Consider the following 25,806-nt stretch of genomic DNA (forward strand, 5'->3'; position numbering starts at 1 on the left):
CAATACCAATAACCGATAAGAAGGATGTTTCTCCAAGTGAAGAATAAGACCTTGGATTGAGAGGGATTAAGGACCTAACATTCTTGTTTTGTCTTGGAAAATAACACAAGCGAGCCCTCCTGCTGTGACACAAAAACATAACTTGTAGCGCCTGATAATCCTGGTGCTAAACCTCTTATACTAGAAAACAAACAATTACTAGATGCCACCCAGCTGGTGGTGTGGCACCATGTGTGCCAGAGACTGGATAGAGATTATGTCCATTCAAAGCAGGACAGGAACAGGGTAAATAATGGATTCTAGGCAGTTAAGAAAAGGAAGTTTTGGTATCACGCAGCTTCATAAGAGTATCACTTTACGCCACTCTGAATATTTGTTTTATTTGTGCATACAAAAATGCAATTATTATTTGCATTTATCCAAAATAAGCTAAATGCATCAGAGAGAAGAGGAAAGGATGTTATCATGTAGCCACATTTGCGGGTTTCCAGTGGAAAGTGGCTCCCCTACAAACAAACAATAAAAAAACTATTCCCCTCCTCAGAAACAGGATGAATTGCACTTTGGCCACACAATAACTGCCATGTTTATACCACACTAATCATCCAGACTCAAATCCTGCAATTTTCTCAAGACTTTTGTCTCTCCATGGGGCAACCATGCCACCCACTGGGGCAACTTCCTCATATAGGCCACCACATCCAGGAGACAGTCCTGCCCTCTGTCTCCTCCCTCCTGCCCAGCACACAAACACAGGTGTAAATCAGCCAGAGTGACAGCTCACCATCCGCACTGTTACTCACTCTGGCAGAAAAAATTCCAAACCACTGAGCATCCTCAATGGTGCCTCGTTCTCAATCACACTCCCTCACCCTCCCACACACAACCCAAAGAAAGTCATGGCCTCGGAAGAGGCAGTTATGAAAGGAGCAGGTTTAAATGATGTCTGTGCTTGTGAATAAGGGAGTAGTTAAAGAAAAACAGACCGTTTTATTGAATACCAATGTTGGCCCAGGGAGATTCCACTCCTACCATTTGGTGAGAAACATTTCTCAGGTTAGACAAAAATGCACTGTTCATAGCAGAAACACTGTACAAACTGTGAACTCTACAATAAGAGTTCACAGTTTTAATTCGAATCAGCAGAATTGTATTGCAAGTCAAGGTTACCCGTTTCCCACATGTTGCTTTCTTCTCTGTGAACAGAATTCTCAACCTGGCATGAGGAAGATTTTGATACATGGCACACAATGTCTGAGAATGAAAAGAGCTGATTTTACAGGAGGTAGAAGGGAAAAATAAAATCCAGTTGTCTGCTACCATTATAGCCATTATTTCTTACAGGGTATGAAGTTCAAATGGCCAAAACAAAGAAAAAAGAACAGTGAACCGGTTTAGGCATCTTAATGGAGGTGAGGAGTCCTCACTTCGTCATACAACGAAATACTGTTGTATGACCACAGGATTGAATGTATGAGGGTTAAAAATTGTGGGCATAGACGATATATCACTAGATCCATAACATGGGTTTACAGGTGTAGGCCAACATGAGGTGTCCATATTTGCTTGGTTTTCAGGCTATAATGTTTCTATTCAGCGCTCAGTGGCATACTGTATTTGAGCTTTCAGAAAAGTTCCCCAGTTGTAGGACTTGAATGGTGGCATGAACGCTATTTTCAGGTCAGACACACATAATTGCGTTAACGTTAGTAAGGCATGAACACAGCATAACTAGCTGGGTTGCCTGTCCACTTTATCTAACCTCCTCTGTCAGAGTATTCTATAAAATGCTCCACAAAAGAGACAGAGTTTAGTGTGCGTTTTATTTGGTCGCCTGTCGCTGTACTTTGTGAGACTCTAGAAAGGGGTCCTAGCATCTCCAGTCGACAAACACCTTTCTTTTGTCCTTCACAGCCAGCACATGAAGCCTCGGCCACTCCGCCCCTCTACTCCTCACTTGTCCATTATGTGCTTGGTGTGGACGTATGATCCCCAAGAGAGTGGAGAAGCAAGTCCTCTAGGTGCCATGACCTGACCCTGACCAAGATCTGCGAGACAGAAAGACAGATGGGCTGCAGCAACCAACAGCTGAGCCCCACACTGAGCATAATGACACAGGGGAAGCTCTAGCATAAATACATGCAACCTACACCCCCCTGCATTGTAGGTAAAACCACACGGCAGATACTCCATCATAAACTGAAGAAAGATGGAAAATCTGGCATATTCATTTACAAGATAACTGCTGGCATGACTGGTGAACAAAGAGTTTCAGTGAAGAAGTGAAGTAAGCAGTGACTTCAAAGCCTTATAGCACCATGCCAGTAAATGTTTGGTATAGTGAGGTAACAAAAATGTTAACAACATATTACATAAACCTACTGAGTGAACCAGAAAGTACATCAGATGTGTTATAATAATAACCATAATAACATCACACACGCACTACAGCCGAGTCAGCCCATTTAATTTTCTTAAAAGTCCAGTGATATACACAATTATGTAACAGCTTGCACAGCATGAGTTCTGTAAAACACAAAAGCATCGCAATGACGGCATTGATGCAAATCCTTATAGAACTAGATGAGCTTTAATATAGTATAATGACTCCTGCATGGGGACTATTAGGTTAGCGTGCATTGATAACCATGTGAGCTTTGCATTTTTGTTCTATGAGCATTACATCATCAGGTGATACATACTTGTTCATGAGTGTCTGCAGAGTAAGTGTGCATGTGTGTCAAACAACATCATTATCACTTTTATACTGGCAGCCTATGAGGAGAAATTGTGAAACTTGTGGACTATTTCTCTTAACATGTGGACAACTTGCACATTGACTAGCTACATTTTTTAGACTGGCTCCGATATACAGCTGTGGCACTGGCTCCGATATAGCAGTGGCAGTCTCTAATGTGATTGGCTGGGCTGCATTAGACTGCAGTGCTTCCCATAAATTAGTGTAATTTGCTGCACCATAGCCCATTTATTGATCATATTGATCCAAAAATGTTTTTCACCTCTTATAATAGTGCTGAAGATCTCCAACGTTTCGCACCATTGCTTCAGCAAAACGTCTTTCCCTCCCAGTCATTGGATGCCCTGCCCATTTCTGTATGCGGACACGCGTTTACAATTTCAGTCAGGCAAAACAAGCTATATATTTTGGTCATGAAAAGAAAAAAACTTAATAAGAAAGAGCAACAGGAACAGCGGTCTCCATTTCTCTCCAGTCTGTTTGTTTGTCTTGTTCACTTAGCTGGGCAGCACATAGCCTATATCACTCGGACTGTGTTTTATTTACCAGCCACATCAGCGCTGTTCTGTGACTCTGTGCCTGAAAAACGTGAGACTGAAATACAACTCACATCATTTATTAAGTTTAATAAATGCCAAGGACAGCTCTGTTAATGAACTGCAGCTCAAGAGATAGCCACATTCATTCACATGCGCGAGCAGCGACCTCAACCATACAGATCAGCCAATATATAGTTAGATGGCACTCACAGGCACTCATAATATTGAAACAAGACAATGATTACCTGGTCTCCCAGTCAAGGTTTAGTTACAAGTCAGGACCAGAAATGGAGTTACCGTGGTGGCAGAGTGGGCGGTCACCCCTGGGCCCACACCCTGCAGGGGCTATGCTGAACTAGGCCAAAGTTCTGCTTCTGACATGGGGGGAGGAAGACTTTCTTCCGACTGTTCATCACTTGTGATAAATCACAAAGTTCTAAGCAGACTCAAGTGTTACAACAAACGATGAGGAATAGTCAAATGTAAATTTCTTGTGGTATTTTTTTTTTTACTTTTCTTATATTGATTACCATTACCAAAGTGTTGGTAATATCCATGTCCTAAGGAGGATGGAAGCAGTTGGTGTTTTAAACTAGAGATGCACCAATACAGTAGCAGCGCTCTCAGTTTCACTCATGCATCCATACTACATGCGATGGAACTCATTGGAAAAAAAGAAATTATTACATGTGCATACTCAATAGGGGCCGGACGATAGGGCATTAGAATAATTTTGTTTACAGAAACACAAAGCAAACATGTCTGTAATGAGCGAGCAGTGCAGTGTTTCCAACACCAGATGGAGGAAGTCTGTTGAAGCAGACGGAGAAAGGTGGTGGGACTGTGTGGGCAGCTTGGCTGGTCGCAGATGCTGCACTAAAGCTGCTCCTCTGGGTACAAGACAACTGTTAGCCAGGCTGCTGGTCAGCAGAGCTGCCAGTAACCATGGGCTGAGACAGAGCGGAAGCAGGAAATGGACCACCATGACATAGACCAGCAGTGGAAACACAACACAGAACACACAGCCATAAATAAACCCCGTAAGCCTTAGTGCTCAATTCAGATTCATTGTTGTGATCTGATTTTTTTGTTTGGCTGTTCTCACAATTTTTTTTTAAAATGTGGCCAATATCAGATTCCATAGGCCTTGGCTGAAAAGTCTATCACGATAGTGAAGTTTCATATTGGTTGATATCAATAATTATTAATAATTTTTAATTACGTGTCATATTTTAATCACTTTTAAAGGCTGCATCAGACCACAAGAAAAGCAGACATTACTTCAGCCACTGTGACCTAAAAGTATTACAGGCGGTTTAGAGCTGGTCTGCACTGCGTTTGGATCATAATAACGCCTCACTCCATGCTCCTCTGTTAATGTCAGTCACATGGCGTTGGTGCAACCAAACAAACACATCTGTTAAATAATTGGCAGTTTGCATGTCACTTGTAGCACCTAGGGATTTGATAGGCGTGTCACTCATAGCTTGCTCCATTATCAAGGGATATGACAGGCTGTTTAGGAGCGAGGAGTATTGTTATCGGTTTTTCATTAGTTTGCATGTAATGCAACTATTGAACATGTTTATTCCTCTAGTAATTCATCTTCAAACTGAATTATCTGTCAACCAGATCACTCAAGGTTGGAGCAGTGATAAAGAAGAAACACAGCTGACACAAAAGAGTCCAGAAGTCAGCCACTGTGCCCTTGGTTCTTCCACAACCCCACCTGCTCAGTTTCACCACCAACAGCACAGATACCTGTTCCTCCTGCTGAATCACAAAAACAGGTCAGTGGCCTGGCCCCTCCAGGGAGGTTGTATGTGGAGCAAAATGAGTAAGGGAACCATTGCAAGGTGGGGCTTAAAATAACCAAGGCAGTTTAGAAAGGCTCCTCCTTGCTCTGTGGCCAATACTGGAGCCGTGACATCGGGGGCATCAGTGTCCATACAAAGCACGGGGGAAAGCATCCTCCGTTTGGTGCTCATGGCAAAAAATATGATGTCAAATAGACAACAAACAGATAGGCAAGTAAAAGCCAAAGAGGACACAGAGGCGGTTGTCAAGATATGGTTTTCATAGAGAAAACGGTCTCCTGTCACTACTGACATACATCTGCTTGCTGTGTGAAAAAAAGTGGTGTCGTCTCTACACACCTTGTCCATAACTTAGTGGTGGTCAGTTTCAGAAGCTTTCATCAAAGTTAGCTGGCTAGCTATTCACAGGAAGCTTAGCTCAAGAAGTATAAATAACAATCGCACAATTAAGAGAAACACACTAACCACGGCCCACAGAAAAGAAACACTGTGGCCACATGGAGACATAACGGTGGTGCACTGAGCAGTAACAAACATAATTTTCTCTCCCACATGTCACAAAGGCCAACAACTCTTGGTTTGCTGCAGTTCAGAGGGGGCACACTACGTTTTGTGCCCTCTGGTGGGGGGCCTTTTAAATCACGATGTTACAGTGGTCAGGGCTCAGTAATCGATGACTGTCAGCCATCAGTCATGGAAGGTGGCATCATCTATCGGCTCAACCATCCTGACTGACTAGTTGATTGAATCAATGCAGTTCTACGTTATACAGCTATTTTTCCTTGTACATTTCTGAGCTAGAAGCTGCAGGAGGGTGGTACTCTTGGGATACCGAGAAAACAAAAGAAAGCAATAGCAGAAAGTGTTTTCGTGCAATGAGGACCTAATATTGATCAGCCATGTCAGCTTGCTTTGGAGAAACTGCTTCTGCTGTCACTCGATAACATCCATCCTTCACCTTCACTTTTTTTAAACCACTATCCTATGTGTGCTGATGACCTTCTCAAGAGAATAAACAAAAATCTGTCTTTGACAAGGTCTTGACTCTTCTGGAGCCCAAATTCTAACATTTTGGTCCACAATCACCCACTTCTTTTCCCACCACACTGACTGACATACTGTAGGTCAGCTGCCAATCATTTGCCACACTCAACAAACTGTCCACTGACTGAAACATTTGCATGGGATAGCAAAAACATGATAATTTAATGAAACTCAAAATTGCTAAATAGTTCCATATGCTCCAAACAAAGTACTTGTTGGATCGTTAAACACCCCTCTACTCGCAACTCTCCATACTGGACATTCTCTGTAACTTTCTCAAATTGACAATCCAACAAGCCTTCATGCTTTGGCAATTGGCCAGATGAGGTGAGCAAATATGGGAAAGTATGCAGTGTGTGTGAGCTTCCATTGCTAGCTCTCTTTTCTCTTATCTCTTTCTATCTTTGTGTTTTCAAACTTGAGCAACACCGTGAATTGAGAGACTGTACGGAAGCCTTTCATTATCTTATCTATTCCACTCTGTGACAAGTGTGCGGCCAGTCAGCCAGTAGTGTGTTAATTCTTGTATTCGTGTTTGGTCAGTGGGTCTCATGCCTCTATAAGAGCGGCATTTCAGTTGTAATAGTTGGACCACCAATAGCTTTTATTCATCTAACAGGCTAAAATAAAAGCATCACTGGCTGTTTCATCAGAAGCCTTTCATTCCCTTGTTTGCACTGAATCACTTGAATGAGAACAAAATCAACAACGGGCGTGTTACTACATGCAATTAGCAGTTAGACTCTCAGACAGTGTAAACTAAGAAAGACTAGCAGCAGTATTTACAGGGAAATCCACTGACGTTCATGTGCAGTGAAGCAGATCATCTGCTTCCTGCTGCTGGGAAAGTGTGCGTGTTGAATTCACCTGAGGCACGGGATACGGGAAAGAGAACTGGATGATCGAGAATGAAAATGACAAGAGATGATTCTTTGTCTGATGAATCATTGTATCAAAGGGCCTCCTCTTTCATCTCTCAGTTAGCTCCACCAATTAACATACTCCACCCCCGCTGTACAGTAAGCGAACATTTTAGACTCAATATGAGGGTGAGTGTAACCCCATTTCCTGGTACCCCTCATCATTTTGCAAGGGCTTTGGTTGCTAGGAAGGAGACAGTAGGCATGAGTAGGGGGAGGCAGAGGAACAAAGCCTCGATTGAGTATCACAGAGGGCGCCCCAAACCCTAAATGTGAGTCACCTCATTTAAATATCATCAGTCCTAAAGTGGCGGTCTAACAATGCACTGAAAAGAGTCATCAAGGGACTTTACACCACAGTGGATGAATGTGTCACTAATGTGTGCGATTCGGCTTGAATTAAACTTTCAGATGGTCTATTCTCTGTTCTTGTAATCGAGGTAATTGCCTACGGCTCCTTTCAGCATTGTGTTCCATCAGATGGTGAAAGACATCATGTCCGGCCGATGATGCTCTCTATGGTCTACAACAGCCACTCCAAGTGGCTAAGCAGCACCTGTCAGCAGCCTGATAATACCGCACACACACAGAGGAAGAGAATCCAACACACACACCTCTCCATTTATTCTTCCTGTCTCCCCATCTTCATCATCACTCACTCTGAAACGCTCTCATCTCCACTCTACTCCACATTCCACACACACACAGACACACAATAGTGTACAACCCACACTTCCTCCTCCACTCGAGCCAAGAGGTATCACTTTCTACCAAAGCCTGCCTTTCATTTCACTGCTGCTTTGTCAGTGAAATTTGAGACATGAGGAGGCAGTTTGTTAAGTCTGTAAGTTTCATGTTTTATTCCTGACAAACAAGAAAAGGTTTCAAAAGTTGATGCAAATCATCAGTAAGTTTTAATGTAAAAGCATAATGAGGAAGTTTCTCAGTTACAGCAGTTCATTTCTACCCTTTAAATGCTTAATTAGGTTACAAGGTTAAAAGGTTAAAGGAAAAGTTCATCCAAAAATGAAAATTCAGTCATCATCTACCTTCATGCAGATGGAAAGTAAGGTAAAGTTTCGTAGTCCACAAAACATTTCTGGAGCTTCACATCAAAACAGCGTTGCATTCTCCTAACCAACTGAAGTGGATGGGGACTTATTTTAAAATGTAAATAAACAACTAGGGATGTCTCTTTTTGTAAAAAAAAAAAAAAAAAAGGGACATCTCTTTTACAAAAAGAGGCACAACTTCGAGTATTTATAAGATCTTACTTATAGGATCTTGATGTGTCACTGACTCCAGAACAGTGGAATGCTATATGGAAGAAGGGTATTGTGTCATCCAGGTGTGTTCGGTACAGGATCATACAATTTAAGATATTATGCAGAGCTTATATGACACCCTCTCGTATATCCAAAATAAATTAAGATCTGATGATTCTCTTTCATTTTGAAAGTATCCGCGAGTGTTTGTTGCTTCGGTGCCTTTGCCTGTATTGCTTGAGTGAACTCGTTGTGGTCCTTTGAGTTTATGTTTTTTATGCGCCGTATCAAATGTGTAGTATTAAATGCAGCTCTTTTGTTACCAGCTCGCGAAACGGTCGTATTGCAGATGTAACATGTCGCCGTTGGACCGCTTTCGCTTTATAATTTAAAATATTTCCACACTGCAGACATTTTATCCATAGGGTTGCCAGACTAACATTACGCACCCGCCTGCGTTCTTCCACAAATTGTGCTCCATTTACAGCTGACGTAAAATTAATCGGGCTTGGGTTCACATTCCAAATTGCCGATCCTGATCAGTGAAACAATTCCCATATCGCCCCGATCCCTATCCCACAGATCGGCTCGGGACATCCCTATAAACAACTGAAACAAAACATAGAATGGCTCCTAAAGCCCCAAGATCCCAAACTGATTTTAAAAATAAGTTATTTACACCCTTTTATGGGCCAAAATCAGCCTTAACAGCATTAGTACACACCCCATCTTAAGTGGGAGCGAGAGCTCAACCACTGCTTGTGTCTCAGGGACCAGGGACATTCCTCTCCATCATCTCTGTCTCATACTGGTTTCTCCTTTGGTGGAGATGACCTGTCTTTCCTGTCTGCTCAACTACATGTTGTTTCAACTAGATAATATTGTTAAGAGTAAATAACATATTTTCAAATTAATTTGGGATCTCTGGGCTTCTGCAGACCTGGATTACAATGGACAAGCTGTATGGAGACATTTCATGTTTTACATCAGTTGTTTAGGATGATTTTTAGTGGACTATGAACATTCACCTGACTTTTTATCAGCATGGGATGGAGTGGATAATACTCCAATGGAGTAGACAATACTGTACTTAGTTTTTTTCCTTTAAGCTTTGTGGGAGTGAACAACAGAATAACACATAACCCAACTACACTGTGTTGTAACGCATATCCAGCTTGTTTCAATCAAACCTTTGACTTGTTTGGTTTGGATTCTAATAAAATATCAGGAGTCATGTTCTGTCACCATCCGTCCAACTGAAACTTGGTGAAAGAGCAACAGGCTTTGAGACCATCACAGCCCGCAGCTTCTTTCAACCATTGCATGACTACAGCAGAACAAGGACAGGTGGTCTAACATCGATGCTTGGTGCTCACACACAGTCAAAGCTGATGGATAGTGTTTCCCAGATGGCAGGCTTTTGATATCTTGTTGCTGCACTTATACTACTACATACTATGCACTACATGCTTATGTACTGTATTTGTATACAAAAAACTGAATAAATGTTCTGTAATTTTAGTAGCATTAAGGAGTTTTCAAACTTAAAAACAAATGACCTTGTGCTACCCCATAAATGCACCAGGTATAAAAATATAAATTCAAGCCACTTAAAAACATTTCAAATCCACATTATCCTGCAAATAGGGAGTAGTCATCTCTGTGACACACTATTAATTTTCTTTTCGATAACATGTTCTTGGAAATTACCTCATCATTGGCTGAGGAAGCCCAGATACTATGTGGAGGAGTACCTGGTGTGAAAAAATAAAGCAATCTGCTAAACCTCACTGTGACAATTGAACAAAACATGCCAATCTGGCTAAAACTATTCTTTTGAGAATTAAAATGTGATATACACCAGCAAACACCTGTACAAATACATGCACAGACACAGAACTCTTGTGAATAGGATGGCTAGAACTACCAGTGATAATCCTTTCTGTGAATGGTTCCCACGGTAAAACACTGTTAAACCTAATTATGAAGCAACTCATTCACTTCTGCATTTGCAGCTGTCTAAACCACACCGATCTACCATAACATTTTCCAGGCCTTATTTGGCTTAACTGACCTTACACAAATGTCAGGGATGAGACTGTGTATATCATTATGTCATATCTCAAGTGTGCATTCTCAAAAACATGCAGCTCAGTGCCTAAAACTTGTAGATCATGTGTTTGATTAATCCCAGAAGAAGAAATAGAACAAGGCCTTACCCAAAACAGAGTACATAAGGATTACACTAATGTGACTGACAGCACAGAGCAAACTAACCCTTGCCACACAATCTGTGACAATATATCCAGGTGTGCACAAACCACATTCACACAGACAGACACACACACACACACACACACACACACACACCACACACACACAAAGCACAGCAAAGCAGCAAGCATTTCTGTCACAGTTGCTTAGACACATCCATTTATTGAGAACTTTAATGCTTGCCAACTTCCCCTTCTATTGTGTTGGAAAATCTTAGATCTTCAGTGTTGTGGTATCACAAGTGAGTTACAAGTAGCATCAAGTCATCTTTAATTATATTCAGACTGTTCCTATCTATAATACACAGTCTTATATTGTATCTTTAAATCATGCTTGTGGATACTTTTTAGCCTTTTTTAGAAAAAAGAAAAGAAAATTGCATCCAATTTAGAGTTTCTTAAATCCGATCCCGAATGAGAGAAACCTTTAATAAATATTTATTCTCTGCCGAGAAATACTGTAGCAATGAACTGCAGCTTCAGGTATGAGGGATCACTAGGTATCACATCAAACTGCCCTGCAAGTTGAAGATACTTCACATTATGACAAAACAGCTTTCACGTGCCTTAACAGGAATGCCAAAACTATTGCTGGAAAAATGCAAACTATTTAATAGACATGAACGTTTACACAGTTCCTCCAAATAAACCGACACTGGACTGCTGTGTCAAGTGTCTACCAGAGAGAAAGAAACTCATTCAGTAGTGTCAAGTAGTGTTTATTGACTACAGTAGATTCCACCCACCTGCATGCCACAAAAATGAATTTGAATGAATGAAACGCTAGTTGATATGACATGGACACAGGCTTCTTTGTGCCTTTATGTCTAAGTCAATGTAACTTCTGGACTACAATGGGTGCCATATGCTCCTGTACCACAGTGCACACCAAAAAAAGTGGTGACATTGTGTCTATGTTAACATTAACTTCATTAACTTGAAGTGCTGTCGAAGTTCTTCCATCTCTCTTCTACCAACAAAATTGTTTTTCTTTTTTTATACTCTGTGGTTATGTTTTTAATCCCTATCTGCCAGGAGCTCACAAAAAACCTTTCCTGTTGGGAGAACTGAACACCAATATACAAACTGTTCCCAGTCAAATCAATCAAAATGTTACAATGATGTTGGTAATAATCTTGATCTGGAACAGATCTTTTCCAACTTGTGTATTAGCAAAAAGAGCATTATCATAGCAGAGAGCTCTCATTCACTACAATCGACAAACAAAAGACCCAATTCTCAAGAGACATTAAAAGCTGAAGGAGAATGGAATCCCAAATATTGGTACCATAATATTGTTGACAATGTTTGCTATGGTTACAAATATCAGTAATATGTACAAATCATAAGGAAGTTTTTAACCAAAAAATAGCATAAAAGTTTACAATGACCAACATGAGGGACACTCCTCTACACCATCTCTATCTCATACTGGTTTCTCCTTTGGTGGAGATCTTTCCTTTCTGCTTGACGACATGTTGTTTGAATTGGATTATACCATGGTCTGGGTAAGGATGTAGGTGTGGATTAAAGTTTGGTATACGGACACCTCTAGAACTTTTCCAGTTCCAGTGAAACGGCCTGTTTAATAGGGGTGGGACAAAATAACGATACGGCAATATATTGTTGTCCTTCCTCGTGCCATTCCTTGGCTCCTCGCGGTGGCGCTCATCATTTGTCATTTGTTCATGAAATGTTTTTATTGATTTGGAGACAGTGACATGGCTGCTTAGCTAGCTTGTCATGTTTAACATGCTCTGAAATTTTATTTACGGTTTGTTGACCATACACAATGTTATTTATTTTGAATCTTGTGAGCATAACATTAGCTATCTGGCTAACAACTGAGACAAAGGGTTCAATGAGCTGAGCAGATTATTTATTTCCCATTGCTAAATTGTAACTTCGGTCCATCCTATTTACTGGGGTAATGACCAACATTTTTTTTCCATTACATAAGAACCTTATGGGATTGTAATGATTGTTTCAGCTATTAGTGAAACTATCAGGTAATGCCAGGAAAAATGGAGTTACTGCCTGTAAAAAACTGGACATCTCTTTGGGCTTTACTCCTTACTTTTTTTATACAGTAATCCAGGCATATAAAATTCTATTCTGCTGTTGATGAGAGAATCCATGCTCCAGCATACTCAGGGAGAACGTCTCACTGAGCTTTTCAAGTTGAGACCAAGCTTGACAAAAACCTGTGAGGTATAACAACATACACAGGATGAAGCTTATCACGCTATGTAAAATCCCGTCAGTCAGTGTTACTCAACCATCAGCCAACTGTGGCCCAAGACCCTGTATATTTTGATTCTCAACACTTCATGAGCAGATCTCACTGTTTATTAGCTCCTCCATCTGGCTGAAGTTTTGCTACTCAGCAAACATTAGCTACTGTAGTGTTTGTCTGAATAAAATGTGCACTATGTTGAAAAATTCAGACCAGCTGAGAGTCATTATCAAGTAAGCAAACACAACAAAATGGCTTGAAACCCAAGCCTTGCAGTCGTCTTGACCTTTGACCCCAACTAACCTCTTCCTCTGTCAACTGATCAGACAAAATAAGGTGTAGAAGCTCAAACATGTGGTAGGACAACAGCAGGGTCCAGCAATTACACACAAAAAGATTCACTCTATGTGGAGGACATGAACCTTTTTACAATAGGTATAAAGTCTTCCTGTTAAAAAAACACTTGGCTCTTCTGTTTATGCTTTCATGCAGTGTTTCATCTCCAGGTTGGTTTTGACATTTGTGAGAATTAGTGAGTGCACACTTTTCTAATGCTGTGATGCTGCTTCTCTCTGGTAAAGGGAATATTGGCACTTCGTCTTCAGCTTATCTTGGGTGTGACATAAACACAATTTTCCAGTGATACCAAATGTCCAACGAAGAATAATTTTCTGCCCAGTCCCCAGAATAAATTGTTGGCAGTTGACGTTTCTACAAATGACAGATAGGTTGAAACTTTCTATTGACAATACTGTACTAATGATTTGGTTAGGTCACTGAAAACTCTTGGTTAGTAGGGGTGTCACGCCCTCGATTGTAAGTCGGATATTGATTGAATGTCACGATGTCACAATCTCTACCTTCTAAACCAAAGGTGAAATTGAGGATTTAGCCATGGCCCCGTGTCACCTCCGGCAGGCGTGAAAATTTTTTTTCAAAAGACAGACCAGGAAAAATCTTCTAGAACATGCACCCTTCTTCTTCCTCTTGTTGGGAATAGTAGCCTAACCTTTTTAGATCACAGACAAAGACACATTCAGATTTAAAGTACGACTGAAATTATTAGTATTAATTTCAAAATGCAGTCTACTCATTTAGAGATTCAATTATAACTTGATATTTGGTAGTCAAGGCCTAAAAAATGCTCATGATTGGAACACAGTGCATCAGTTAAATTATGTTGTCTTTCTAAAGGAATCATCTTTATTATTCTTAAACTGTTTGAATCCATAACCTTAAGTGCCACTATGACTAGTATTGCTATACTAACCTAGCTGCACCAAGATTTCTGTAGTTTTCTGTTGGAACAGGTGATAAAACAGAATAAAAAAGTATTGGGCACCAAAACGGCATACAAATAACATGGCCCACAGGCTAGGAACTTGGGACTGACCTTTTAAACATAGTATATCTGTTAATATCCTTTGCCTGTATATTTTAATTTGCTGCCCATTAGTACAGGGCATTTTGTTCTCAGGTGGATGGTTTGTGCATGTATCCCTAGTAGATCTCCCCCCACAACTTTTTGTAGCTCTAATACCTGCTTCATCCTGTAAAGAAGCAGTCTGTTCCACAGTGGCCCACTGGCACACAATACTCCTCTGTTCACTGGATGCCAAATGCTTCAGTCATCACCCTCCATGCCACCCCTCCCCATCCCTCCTTTGCTATCTGTCTCAGTCTTTTCTCTCTGTATCTGTCTTTCCCTGACCATGACAGAATCTACTAATGGTCGGTCAGATTAGCATCCAGCCGTTGAAGGGAACGACTTCAAAATGGACAAAGAAAAAGCTGCTTTGTCTCCATCTGGTGCCAACGACCCCGGAAGTCAGAGAGGAAACCGGTGGCCAGAGAAAGCATCACTAGAGCCATTATAGTAACCAACTGTGAGAGCCTTGGTTTGAAAGAGAACTAAGAAAGTGGCAACATTATAGTAGTTATTACACCATGGATCCGACCCATTTCAATAAACACTGATGGACTATTATTTCAACAGTTATTTGTGTTTAATTTATTTTATTGTACATCTCCTCAGTTGGACTAATTGAAACCCTTTTGAAATGAAGGCAAACCATTGCGTCATATCTGCTGCAGGTTTTAAGTTATCCAATAACATGTCAATCAATACAAGCTACAGTCCCTTTACACATTGCACTGTTCACCATAAACAAACTCTGTAACCCAGTGAACCTGCAAAACCAAACCCCCAACTCCACCCTGCAGAGCTATTCAAATTCTATTCAAATCTAAAATGATTCACCACCTGCTTCATGATAAAGCCACCATGATTGTAGACATACTACTGCATGATCACTATATGGTCGCAACAACAGGAGAAACATGGAGGCTTAATAATAATATAAAATAAAAAAAATAATAATAAAATAATAAAAAACTTGCACCAGCATCTCTCTCTGTGAGTGAGAGCCAGACAGTCCACTATTTACTGATGGTGGTTATGTAATTATGTAATTTCGAGCAAAAATCATATCTTTGACACTTTCCATGATGCCTGGAGGGTCAGGCTCTCAATCAGAACACGTTATAACAGCATCCACATGATTATAAACAGTTAGCAGTTACATTTTCAGATTTACAGGTGGAAACTGGGCTGAAACACGGGGGAAAAAAACACACATATCTCAATGTTATGAGCCTCTTTTGGTTCCACAATGCCGGCATGCTGATGAAATGACACACTGGAGCGGCTTTATGCCAGCGCTGCTTGGTTGAGCGTGAACAATCAAAAGGCGGCATAAAGGCGAGCCTTCGTTGCGGGGACGTTGTGGAACCTTTGTGTGAAAAATATTCCTAGACTTAACAAATGAATTACTTTGATACTTGCCTTCTGTTAGTCGACATTTAAGTAATGGTTAGCTTGGGATAATTGATCAATTTGAAACAAAAGTAACATAATATACACGGCACAGACTCAGAGTATAGCACACAGAGTCTGATTGGTTAGATAACACATAATCCTATCCCCTCATCTGTCACCATCCTAATCAAATAGTTACAATCACATTGACTGAGTCATCAAAGAGGGAAGTTAAGTTGACAGTTGTAATAGGCTGTTGTAAAGGGGTATTCACAGTCAAACTGTTGTCAATGAGCAACGAGTTAATAGAAAGAGACTGTGCCAAGTTGACTAAAGAAGAATGAATGCCTGTCCAATATGCAGACAAACATACACACAGAGGATTGAGAACATGCTTTCAAGTTCAGAGACAAAAGCGCACACACACACACACGCTGACACACGCACACACACACACGCACACAGACCTCCTTTTTGCTGATCAGCAGAGATGTTAACAAGCAAATGAAAATTCACCCTCGGGGGGCCTGTAGCCAGAAGGAGGTGGCAGCCAGGATACACAGCAACAAGTTTACAGACCTACAGCTGACACTACTTGAGACGCCCCACACACATCTTAGCCCGTGAAAGCCAATCTTGTACTCTGGAAAGAATCACTGCCAGCTAGGAGAAAACAGGCAGCTAAAGAGAACCTTCTTGGGTTAATCTGCAAAGGGACTCGTGGCCTCTTAATGACCCCACCCATCGCCACCATCAGTCTCCCCTATTTCATTCCCCTGTCTCCTACTTGTCATCAAGTCAATAGCTATACTGCAGCCATGTCAGAAAAAAATTAAACTTGGCTTTACTGAATGCAGCCATACATTGGCTAAATGTGGATAAATTACATTAGATTTACAGGGAGAATCTGATCAGAGAGGTAAGCAACACTGGTTCATCTGTGTTTTTCTCCTAATCATGTTTGATACAAATGATTACATTACTGCGGCTAGAAAGACAATGAAAGTAGGATTCCTTACACAAACCCTGCACAAGGCTGCAGAGGAAAGAAGAAGGCCATCTCCCTGGTTATAGCATGTAAAACTACATCCAACATTAAGTTTAACTATCCTCTTGTCATGTTACTTTTAAGATGACCTTACAACCTGTGACCATTACAAATAAAACTGACACATTTTTCTTTACCGTAGGTGGGAGAAAAGTTTCTCTGATAGCTCATTCACAGCAACAAGCAAGGAGCAGATGGTGGTGACATCAGCATGTAACTTGTGTGTGTAACAACATAGCTGCGTTCTCATTACCCTTAGATGAATTACAGTGTCAGTTTCTTATGCCACATGGTCAAGTTACTGCCGCTGTCATCTTTAGAGATCAAGGCAAGGAAGGAAAACATGTCACAGGACCGGCATACAGTTACATAGCTCCCCAAGCACTCCAAATATCAACACAAGCTACATGAATAGTGCAAACTCATAGTCCATTAATATAGCACCGTGACATAGATCATCTCATGCTGATGGCGCAAGCTTGGAGCTGTGAGGTCAAGTGGAAAAAATGGAAAGTAATACCTTCTCCAGTGCCTTTTCTTCAAATTTAGTGCACTTTGTATCCTTGACGTTCACTCAGAGAAGTCCTTAACTCTACAATACTTACAAAGATTCTTACTACAACTTCACATATAATCTTTGCTTGCTGTGATTTACTGGACAGAGCTGCAAACAAGTACACACGTTTGGCCTATTTTGGCTCTGTTCACTCAAACTACGTTGAATTATTCAAAGGGCAGCCATAAGGGGAATAGGCATAGTAATGCTAGGCAGGGGCCATATATGGAAAACCCTCATAAATAAAACAACATTTGACAAATAAGCTTGACGTCAGTCAAGTCAACCCGCTGCTTTGCTATGTAAGACTATATCCTTCACCGACTACTGACAAATTGGTTACAAGCTGTCACACAACAATGGACTTACAAAAGTCTACAATCATCTAATCTATAAAATTATAATTAAGGCATTTTGTGTAGCATTCCAATTGGCTTGTGGTTCAAGTTCCTGTTAGCCCAAGGCTTTAAATGCTAACTATGGAGATAGGCAACACATGTAGAAAATAAGAAGACCACTGTACTTTGCAACTAGGGGTTTTGCACGTCTTAGTAGTGTATGCCTTGAAACAGGAATGAAAAAGTGTCCTACAACAAACCACAGCACTTTCCAGCCACTCATGTCTAGGCCTATATACAGTAACACATTATAGCTTAACCCTCTCCCTGAGCATTCAGGGCCTTTTCCCACACACGATACTTTTATTAATGCTTCTGCCATTCACTTGGCCTCTCTACTTTCACCAGCAAAAGACAGTCCGCAGTGAGTCAGGAGGGAAGCATGTCTACATGGTGAGCACAACACTGGAGCTGGACTACACCGAGCCAACGCAGGTGTCTGATGGCTGGCATCTGCTAGGAGGACTCATTCCTGTGCAACAACGCAGAGGCTTGGGGTGTGCTGAGAGAAACCCTACACCTCTGTAGGCCAGGCAGGGACAAAACAACACAGGACCACTACTGGTGATGTTCATCAGCTGTGACCCTGCCAGACCCCTGCCAAGTACATCGTTTTAATCTCTCCGTCTGGGATCAGCAGTGCAGCAAGAGGCTCACAAGTCCACTGCGGAATTGCAACGGAGATTAGTGATACCATGAAGAAAGAAGGTGATTATGCATAGACAGCAGGATGGATGTATAAATAGATGGATGGATGGATGGATGGATGAATACTTGGAAGGACAGATGTGTAAGTGGGTGAATGGATGGTTGGAGGGGCAGACAAATGTCTTGTCATCTATATACTGTACGCTGCACAATCCATAGCTCGCATTATATAGCTACTGTATGATACCCAACATGGCGGCGACAGACATCGTCAGAAGTCCAGGGACTGCAAGTTACAGTGTGTCAGTTAATAAATGCTGCAGCTTCTCAAGACCAAGTAAAGTCTCGGGCCCTGGAAGAAAACAAACATCTCCCCTGTGCTTCTGTGGTCTGGAAGCTGAGCAGGAAAGGCTAACACAGCCCTAGAAATAAATACAGTTATGATATCACTGATGTCTAAAATAATGCAATAACTTCAAAGTTAATTTACAGAATTAAAATGAAGAAGATAACAGCGTTCTTTGATAAGAGGCCAAGGACAGAGGAGGAAAGGGAGAGGTGATGGGCTATTTTAACACCTTTAGACTAGGACAGTAACTCAATATGGGGAAGTTTAATACACTATCAATGTCTTCTACTGTGTCTACCCTTAATAAACCACGCTAAAAGGTGCGTGCACAAACTGCATGCCGTGCATGCCACGCACGTTCTCAAGTCTTTGCCACCTCTGTCTCAAAAAAATCCAGAGCAAACCCTGAACGTAGTCTCATATCAAGATAATTATATTATCGATATATTCACCAGTCCTATTGTCAAATTTACAATATTAACAGAAACACTTTGCCCAAGTGTACTCGTGACATTTCAGACCTCAGACAAAAATACAGTACATATGCACTAAAAAAATGTTCTGATCAGTCTGGTTGCATACTTCATATAACTGGATTAAGCTACGGCAAAAACATACTTTTATTCATGTTGCCATATTTTGAAATGGTCGGTAGAATAGGTTCACCTCAAAATGTCAGTAGGCAGTGCTTAGACCTGAGCTGAGAAATAAATCAGTGTCTGATAAAGAAGCAGAGTAACTATCCAACAGCTTCTGTTTACATGGCTGCTTTAATCTTTCGCTTTACCTCAACACCAGAATGGTGTTCCTGCAGGAACAGAAATTTCAAAAGAGTTTTAATCAAGGCAGTCACAATGAGAAGAAGAAGCTATTGCTTACCACTTGTCCTCCACTCAAATTAGGATCCAGTTAATGTAGTAGTAGGTGTTTTAGGGAACGGGACAGAAGCAAAGGTGAATAAAATGAAGGATGAGGTTGAAAATGACAGCACTTCAACCTCTGACAAGGCAGTTTCCCGTTATTCTGAGTGAGCTGATAGTGATCTAAACTAATGCTTGGATTAAGAGTCTTAAACCACTGTATGCTACCCACCCTTAAGCCCCAGGAAAATAGCCTTGCTGCTGACAAGCAGTTACGGAAGCCAACTGTTGGCTTTGTCCCCACCATGAACAACGCAATGGGCTGCTGACAGGTTTCTCAACAAGCTGCACTGTTGTAATGACAAGGAAGTGTTTGTCTCAATCAGCAGGTTGCTCAGATGAATTCTGGGAGTTGAGCCTTGGGTGCATTGCATTCTTGGTTCCCACACCTCCCTCCCCCCTACTCGGGTGACCCTCAACGCCAGGAACAAAACCCTGGGAATGTGAGCTATGCAGAGCTGCAGCTTGGACACCTGTTCAGACAGCCAACACAGGGCAAAGCCTCCTACGCTGGACCACGTCTGTGATGCTGCATCCGACCCCAGCCTGACCTCTACTGCCACTGTGGTCACAAATAATCCAGAATCAAACATCTGTTTTCACGTCACAGGCACTCACACAGGCCAGACATTTCCTTGGGGCAAATCCTCGCAGCTCTTACCAACACTTTTCCTTTATAGGATGCCCTTCATTAAAGAGCCTGTGAGCCCATTTACCAAAAAAAGCAAGGGCATAATGAAGCCATCACACACTTGTCTCGAAGGAAAGCGGTTGACCTCATAAACACAAGCCAGAATAATGAAATGTACTAAAATATCAAATCTCCTGAGAGACTCTCCCTGCCCAGCTGGTACAGACCAGAGGCCTCCTAGCTTTTTAGGCAGGGAGAAGAACTAGGCTATTCCCAGTGAGAGCATGGGGTCTGGCCAAAAATGCAGACCGACCGGTGAGGTTTCCGAGTTACACAGAGAAATGTGGCTCTCTAGAGATTCTTCAGTGGCATTCAAATACAAGAGAAAAGGTCATCCTCTAACTGTCTTTCCCTTTTTCTCACAGCCAGACACCCATAACAGGGACTACGATAACAAGCAATATAATGCAAAATAAGACATAAATGTCCGATCACCGATTGCATCGATCATCAGAAGAACCGATCAGATAAACACGCAAGACAGTTTCTCTATGCACTGCTCAAATGCCACAGCCTCACACACCACAGGACTCTGCTGCTCACTGGTTGCTAACAGCTCACTAGCTCTCCTCCTGTCAATATTAATATTGATTTTCAGTTCCTTCCTGGTGTCAACAGTACTACATATTTGTGAGGTCCTGCCAGCAAGCCATTTGTGACTGAGGGGATAGATGGACCAGGACTGCCAGTGATTGTAACTAGTGCTGACACACATAGCCCTGTGGAAAGTGAAATAAGTACAATAATATCGTAAAGCAACGTGAAAGCAATACACCGCACATGGATTAATGATTCATTTCACCTGTGAAGACGCTTTCACACTTTTTTCCAGCAAGAATTGCACTTCTGCTGACTGATGGCCATGTGTGCATTCAACAAGTATGTTAAGGACACATAGATAAAAAAAATGTAATCAACGGAATGCAAAATAATTGCATGTCCATTTTCAAGAAATTACTTCGGACATCTTTCTCAATTTTACCAGATCAAAAAATAAAGCTATTATGGGCTTTCAAAGATATTTTCATGTCATCATAAAATTACACTGGGGTCTTCAGTATATCACGTGACATGGGCTCATTCATATCATGGCATGGCCCCAAGCAATAACGGTTATGAAAGAATGGTGTAAGGCAAAACACATGGTGTCATGCACCATTGGGTGGATAAGATACAAATTTAAAGTATGCAGCACAAATGGCTGAGTAGGGATTCAATGGAAGCTGGCCAAGTGCTGAGTCTCCCAGTGGGCCCATTGGCGCTGTCAGCCAGTGTCAAGCTCCGTTGTCACCACACTTGACTTAGCGGGGCACAAAGGCTCTGTATTCCCCGCGGCCATGTTACATGACACACGGTACTTCCGGGGAAGTAGGAACTCCGGTGCGTTTAGGGTGTGGGTGTGTTTGTGTTTTGTGGAAGTTGGTGGTTTTGTCACGAGGAAAATGTTGTCATTTTCGTTTTATTGTATGTTATAGCATACTCTGACTTCTGTTTTATTTTGTTCTCTAGGCTTAGCCGTGCAGTAATAAGTGGTTGTAGCTAGTAGTGCTAGTTTTTGTACTTGTCACTGTTACTATAAAAACACATATCTTGCAATTACGAGACATTGTGGTAGCCCAGCACTAAAGCTGCATTCACTTTCCCACAGAAACAAGAGACGTTTAATTCAAATAAAGTGAAATAACGAGTCTTATGAGTGAAGAATTGAACATTGAGGTGTGCATAAATTATTAAGAGTAAAAATTCTTAGAGAGCGAAAACAGTTTAGCAGATTTAAGCAACACTGGCTCCCAACAGGTTACTTTTTTCCCCTTCTAAATCGTGCACCTAGCTAACTTCTAGGTTATCAACAACAGTAACGTTAGTTCGTTCTTAGGTTACTTCACGGCCCCCGAGTACTACAGAAAGTCTATTAATATTGCCCTGTGATTATATGAGTAGTTGTATTTCAGCTAGCATATGTTCTCTGTACTCTCGATAAAGCCATAATGATACTTTCGACAATTTTTCTTAACCCCACTATAATTGCATGTTTGTTTTCATCGGCTTGGCAGTGTGAGGACAAGTCATTAGCTGGTGTTAGATACTATTTGTTGGTACTCACTTTGCATCGGAGGTCGGAGTTGAACGATTTCTTGTTGGCCACAGTGCAGCTACTCCAACGGTTCCTTCGAAAACCAAACGTTGCAGATGATTTATTTTCCTCTTTAGAGACCGTGACTTGCTCCTTGAAACCTTCTAAACTCATGCCCCTCTCTGCGGCTACTGAACACCAGCTTTTTAAAATGTTACGCCTCGGCTGTGCCACTCTCTAAGACCGATAAAGTGTGCTCTCAAGGCGCTGATTTGGAAACGGTTTGTTTATTTACACGCAACGTTAGCGAATGGATATGTGGCATCACAACGCTGGTCTGAGATCTGCACCTAGCCAGACCGCTTTCACACAGAGCCCCGCCCAAATCTGTTCGTTCATTGGTCAGTATTGCTATAAGGGCGTGCTCAGTGGTTCATTCCGTGTCTCTATTGGCTTTTAGTGCTGTCAATCATCAGCTAATGCTAAGAAATAGTGTTTATAGAAATAAACACAATACTGTATACAAATTTACAAAAGAAAAAGCGTGGTGATTTTGAATGACTGTTTAATCTGAAGATTGCCTGTTTGCTTTCAGTTAAATCTATATATTACTTAATAATTTTTCTGATTCTGTTCGATCTGGAAGCCCATGATTTCATAATAAGTGTATAATTGCACTTATGAGTGTCTATCTAGCTTCATTAATCACTGGCATCGGCTGCCATATTTTTGTATATATACTGTATGTGTGTGTGTGTGTGTGTGTGTGTGTGTGTGTGTGTGTGTGTGTGTTCATGTTCAACCATTTTCATGTTTCATTATTCACTATTTTGTCAGTGTTCATTAATTATTTAATCTTGCAAACTGATTAGCTTTAAGTATAAAATATTAGCACTTAAATCATAGCACCTAGGTACTTAAGTTATCTTTGATAAATAGCAGCTACTATGCTCAGATGAGGGTTTGAAAATTGTTTCTAAAGCGTCTGCTAAATGCCCTAAATGTAAATGTAATCTAATGTATATATACAGTATATATATATATATGGGCTTCCAGATGGAACAGAATCTGAAAAATGTATAAGTAATTTATAGATTTAACTGAAAGCACACAGGCAATCTTTCAGATTAAACAGTCATTCAAAATCACCACCCTTTTTATTTTGTAAATTGCAGTTTCCTGTATATATACACTATAATTGCATAATATTAACTCGAAATTAAATAAATGAGTGGTCAAGTACAGCAAGTGTATCACTTTGGTTTAGTTTTGTTGCTTTGATACTAGGGATATAAAAGTGGTTTGATAGCACCCCCTACAGGTCATGTTAGACAGAGAGCAACAAGTAGTCCGGGGCACTGGTGTGAGGTGTTTCTGCCAAAATTAAATAAAGGAATGAGTCCTAAAATAGCTAAGTAAGACCAGTGTTTTTCTTCAGTTACAGTCAGTTGTGTGTAATCCTACTGACCACTCATCTCAAGACATCCCATACATATGGACTTCATTAAATGTAGTAAACAAGTTAGACACCTGAAGACGAAAGCATTTCATCTCATTGCAAGATTGAAAAGAAACAAAATCTGTGTATGTGTGAGTGTCCATGCGTTCCTCTGTGTGTGAACAAGTTCCAGAATTGTGTTGACAATTGAAGCACCCCCTTTTGTGCCCTCTTGTCCCCACAGTAAAATGTGCTGTGTGCCAAAACGCTGAACCGCAGCTTCTTTTGTCCTCATCCTGGGATATAATGTGGGATATATTGTCTGGGAACAATGGGACCCGAGCAGCCCTCTTCTGACAGCTACTCACTCTTCACCATTAACACAACTGGTCAAAGCCATTAAATGTGATGAGAGTGCTCTGTATGCACAAGCAGTTTCATTTCAAAGGCCTGCATATAAATGATCATTATACTCCCAAAGGGATTTGTAGCCTACATATTTGTATTTCTACACTGTATTGATTCTATTTTTTATGTTACATTGATATATCTTTATTACAATATTACTAGAATGCTTAACAGCAATGCTGTGTGCAGAACTTTTTAAGCTTAAACATTGAATACTGTGATTAAATCAGTGTAAATACAACCTGGTGTCATTGTTAATGTAACAATTGTGCCCTTAAGAAAATAACCACAGCTATTATTTTGGATGCTATCTAATTAAAAGGTTATCACACCAAAATGTAAACCGGGGAATGTCATGGGAGTAATAGCAGAGATTTATTTTTTTTATTATAGTGATTTCTACAGAAGCCCTACCCTGCGATGTCAAAGTATAACCACTAGATGTCAGCAGAGAACAAGTCACTGTTCTATATAGGTCTGTAATGGCTTATAAAACATGAAATCTATAATCACTGATTACAAATTAATTACCTACATGGATGATTCTCATAGTTAATAATGCAACTGTGGATCGCAAATGACCAATTATGCAATGTTACAAGACCAACAACAGGGTTGACAAGTTCTTGAGACTGGTCGACTCCAGTGTGTCCCGGATGTTGCCATCGGAAGGGGGAGGTGGAGAATGGGGGTTGCACATAGGGGTTGCAGTCAAAGTTGCCAGGTCTGTGCTAAATCCACATTTGTCAACCGTAGGTGATGTATATTTCTACAATACTCAATTTCGTGGAAGCACCATTTGCAAAATCATCATAATCATATTAATTTCAGTTATTTCTTAATACCACTGCAGATCCCTCGTATGTGAAAACTTACTTGGCAAAAAACAAAAAGCAAAAAACGATTCTGAGATATTCATATATATACATACATACATAAATACATACATACACACATACATACATGTAAACCAAAAAGCAACAGCACATCACGTTGGTCATGACATGATATAATTACACCGCAGTTTTCCTGAGTACCGTTGAGTTATAGAGGGTTTTCCATACTGGTTAATGTCGAATATCTGGCAACCCTGCGCGCAACTCCGCTGCTACGTTTTCTCGGCAGATAGAGACACCGCTGTGTGTCTGAGTGGGAGATGGACTGAGTGAGGGCGCTCTTTCGACCAGTGCTGGCGATAGCATTGAAATACCCACAAGCTAGGTCGAAATAATTGACGATTTCAGGTCGCTGAATCAACAAGAAAATACTGTGTCGTTATCAGTCTTTCACATCCCACTCCAAACACACTAACACGGCATTGATGGTAATGTATGCAAGGAAACAACCGAGACTCGGCGATGGGTAAACATCTTTTTAACGTTACTTATTCAGATTTTCCTTTTCCTCTCAGCTACGCTTTGACAATCCGCCATTTTTATTGAAACCAAAATAAGTGTCTGGAAACTTACATGTTCAGCTGTTGCAGCACTTTCAACTATTTGTCGATATTGACATTTGAAGCTTGATATTCACACCAGTTTTCTTTATATTTGCAGGTGCGACCGAAGAGATTCTCAGCCCTATCAGGTACTTGTTAGCGAACCGT

At 40.9% G+C, this 25,806-nt stretch overlaps 2 protein-coding genes across 4 annotated transcripts in view; one reads left to right on the top strand and one right to left on the bottom strand.

Moving 5' to 3' along the window:
• Window positions 1-22,641, bottom strand: part of mpp7a (MAGUK p55 scaffold protein 7a) — a 147,664-nt gene extending 125,023 nt beyond the window's left edge. Inside the window, exon 1 of one of the 2 annotated variants that reach the window (XM_084340178.1) lies at window positions 22,385-22,641. The gene's annotated coding sequence lies outside the window, so the exon portion shown is untranslated. The remainder of the gene's footprint in view (window positions 1-22,384) is intronic. The other variant, XM_084340179.1, reaches the window with a different exon arrangement.
• Window positions 22,642-25,315: 2,674 nt separating this feature from the next.
• The window catches only part of waca (WW domain containing adaptor with coiled-coil a), a 29,504-nt gene continuing 29,013 nt past the window's right edge, over window positions 25,316-25,806 (top strand). The window contains exons 1-2 of one of the 2 annotated variants that reach the window (XM_084341006.1): window positions 25,316-25,562; window positions 25,757-25,787. In XM_084341006.1, the coding sequence (XP_084197132.1) occupies window positions 25,522-25,562; window positions 25,757-25,787 (72 nt within the window). In that variant the 5' untranslated portion in view covers window positions 25,316-25,521. The remainder of the gene's footprint in view (window positions 25,563-25,756; window positions 25,788-25,806) is intronic. The other variant, XM_084341007.1, reaches the window with a different exon arrangement.

The sequence above is a fragment of the Pagrus pagrus genome (assembly GCF_965226575.1).
Source record: "Pagrus pagrus genome assembly, chromosome: 20".
Lineage (NCBI taxonomy): Eukaryota > Metazoa > Chordata > Actinopteri > Spariformes > Sparidae > Pagrus > Pagrus pagrus.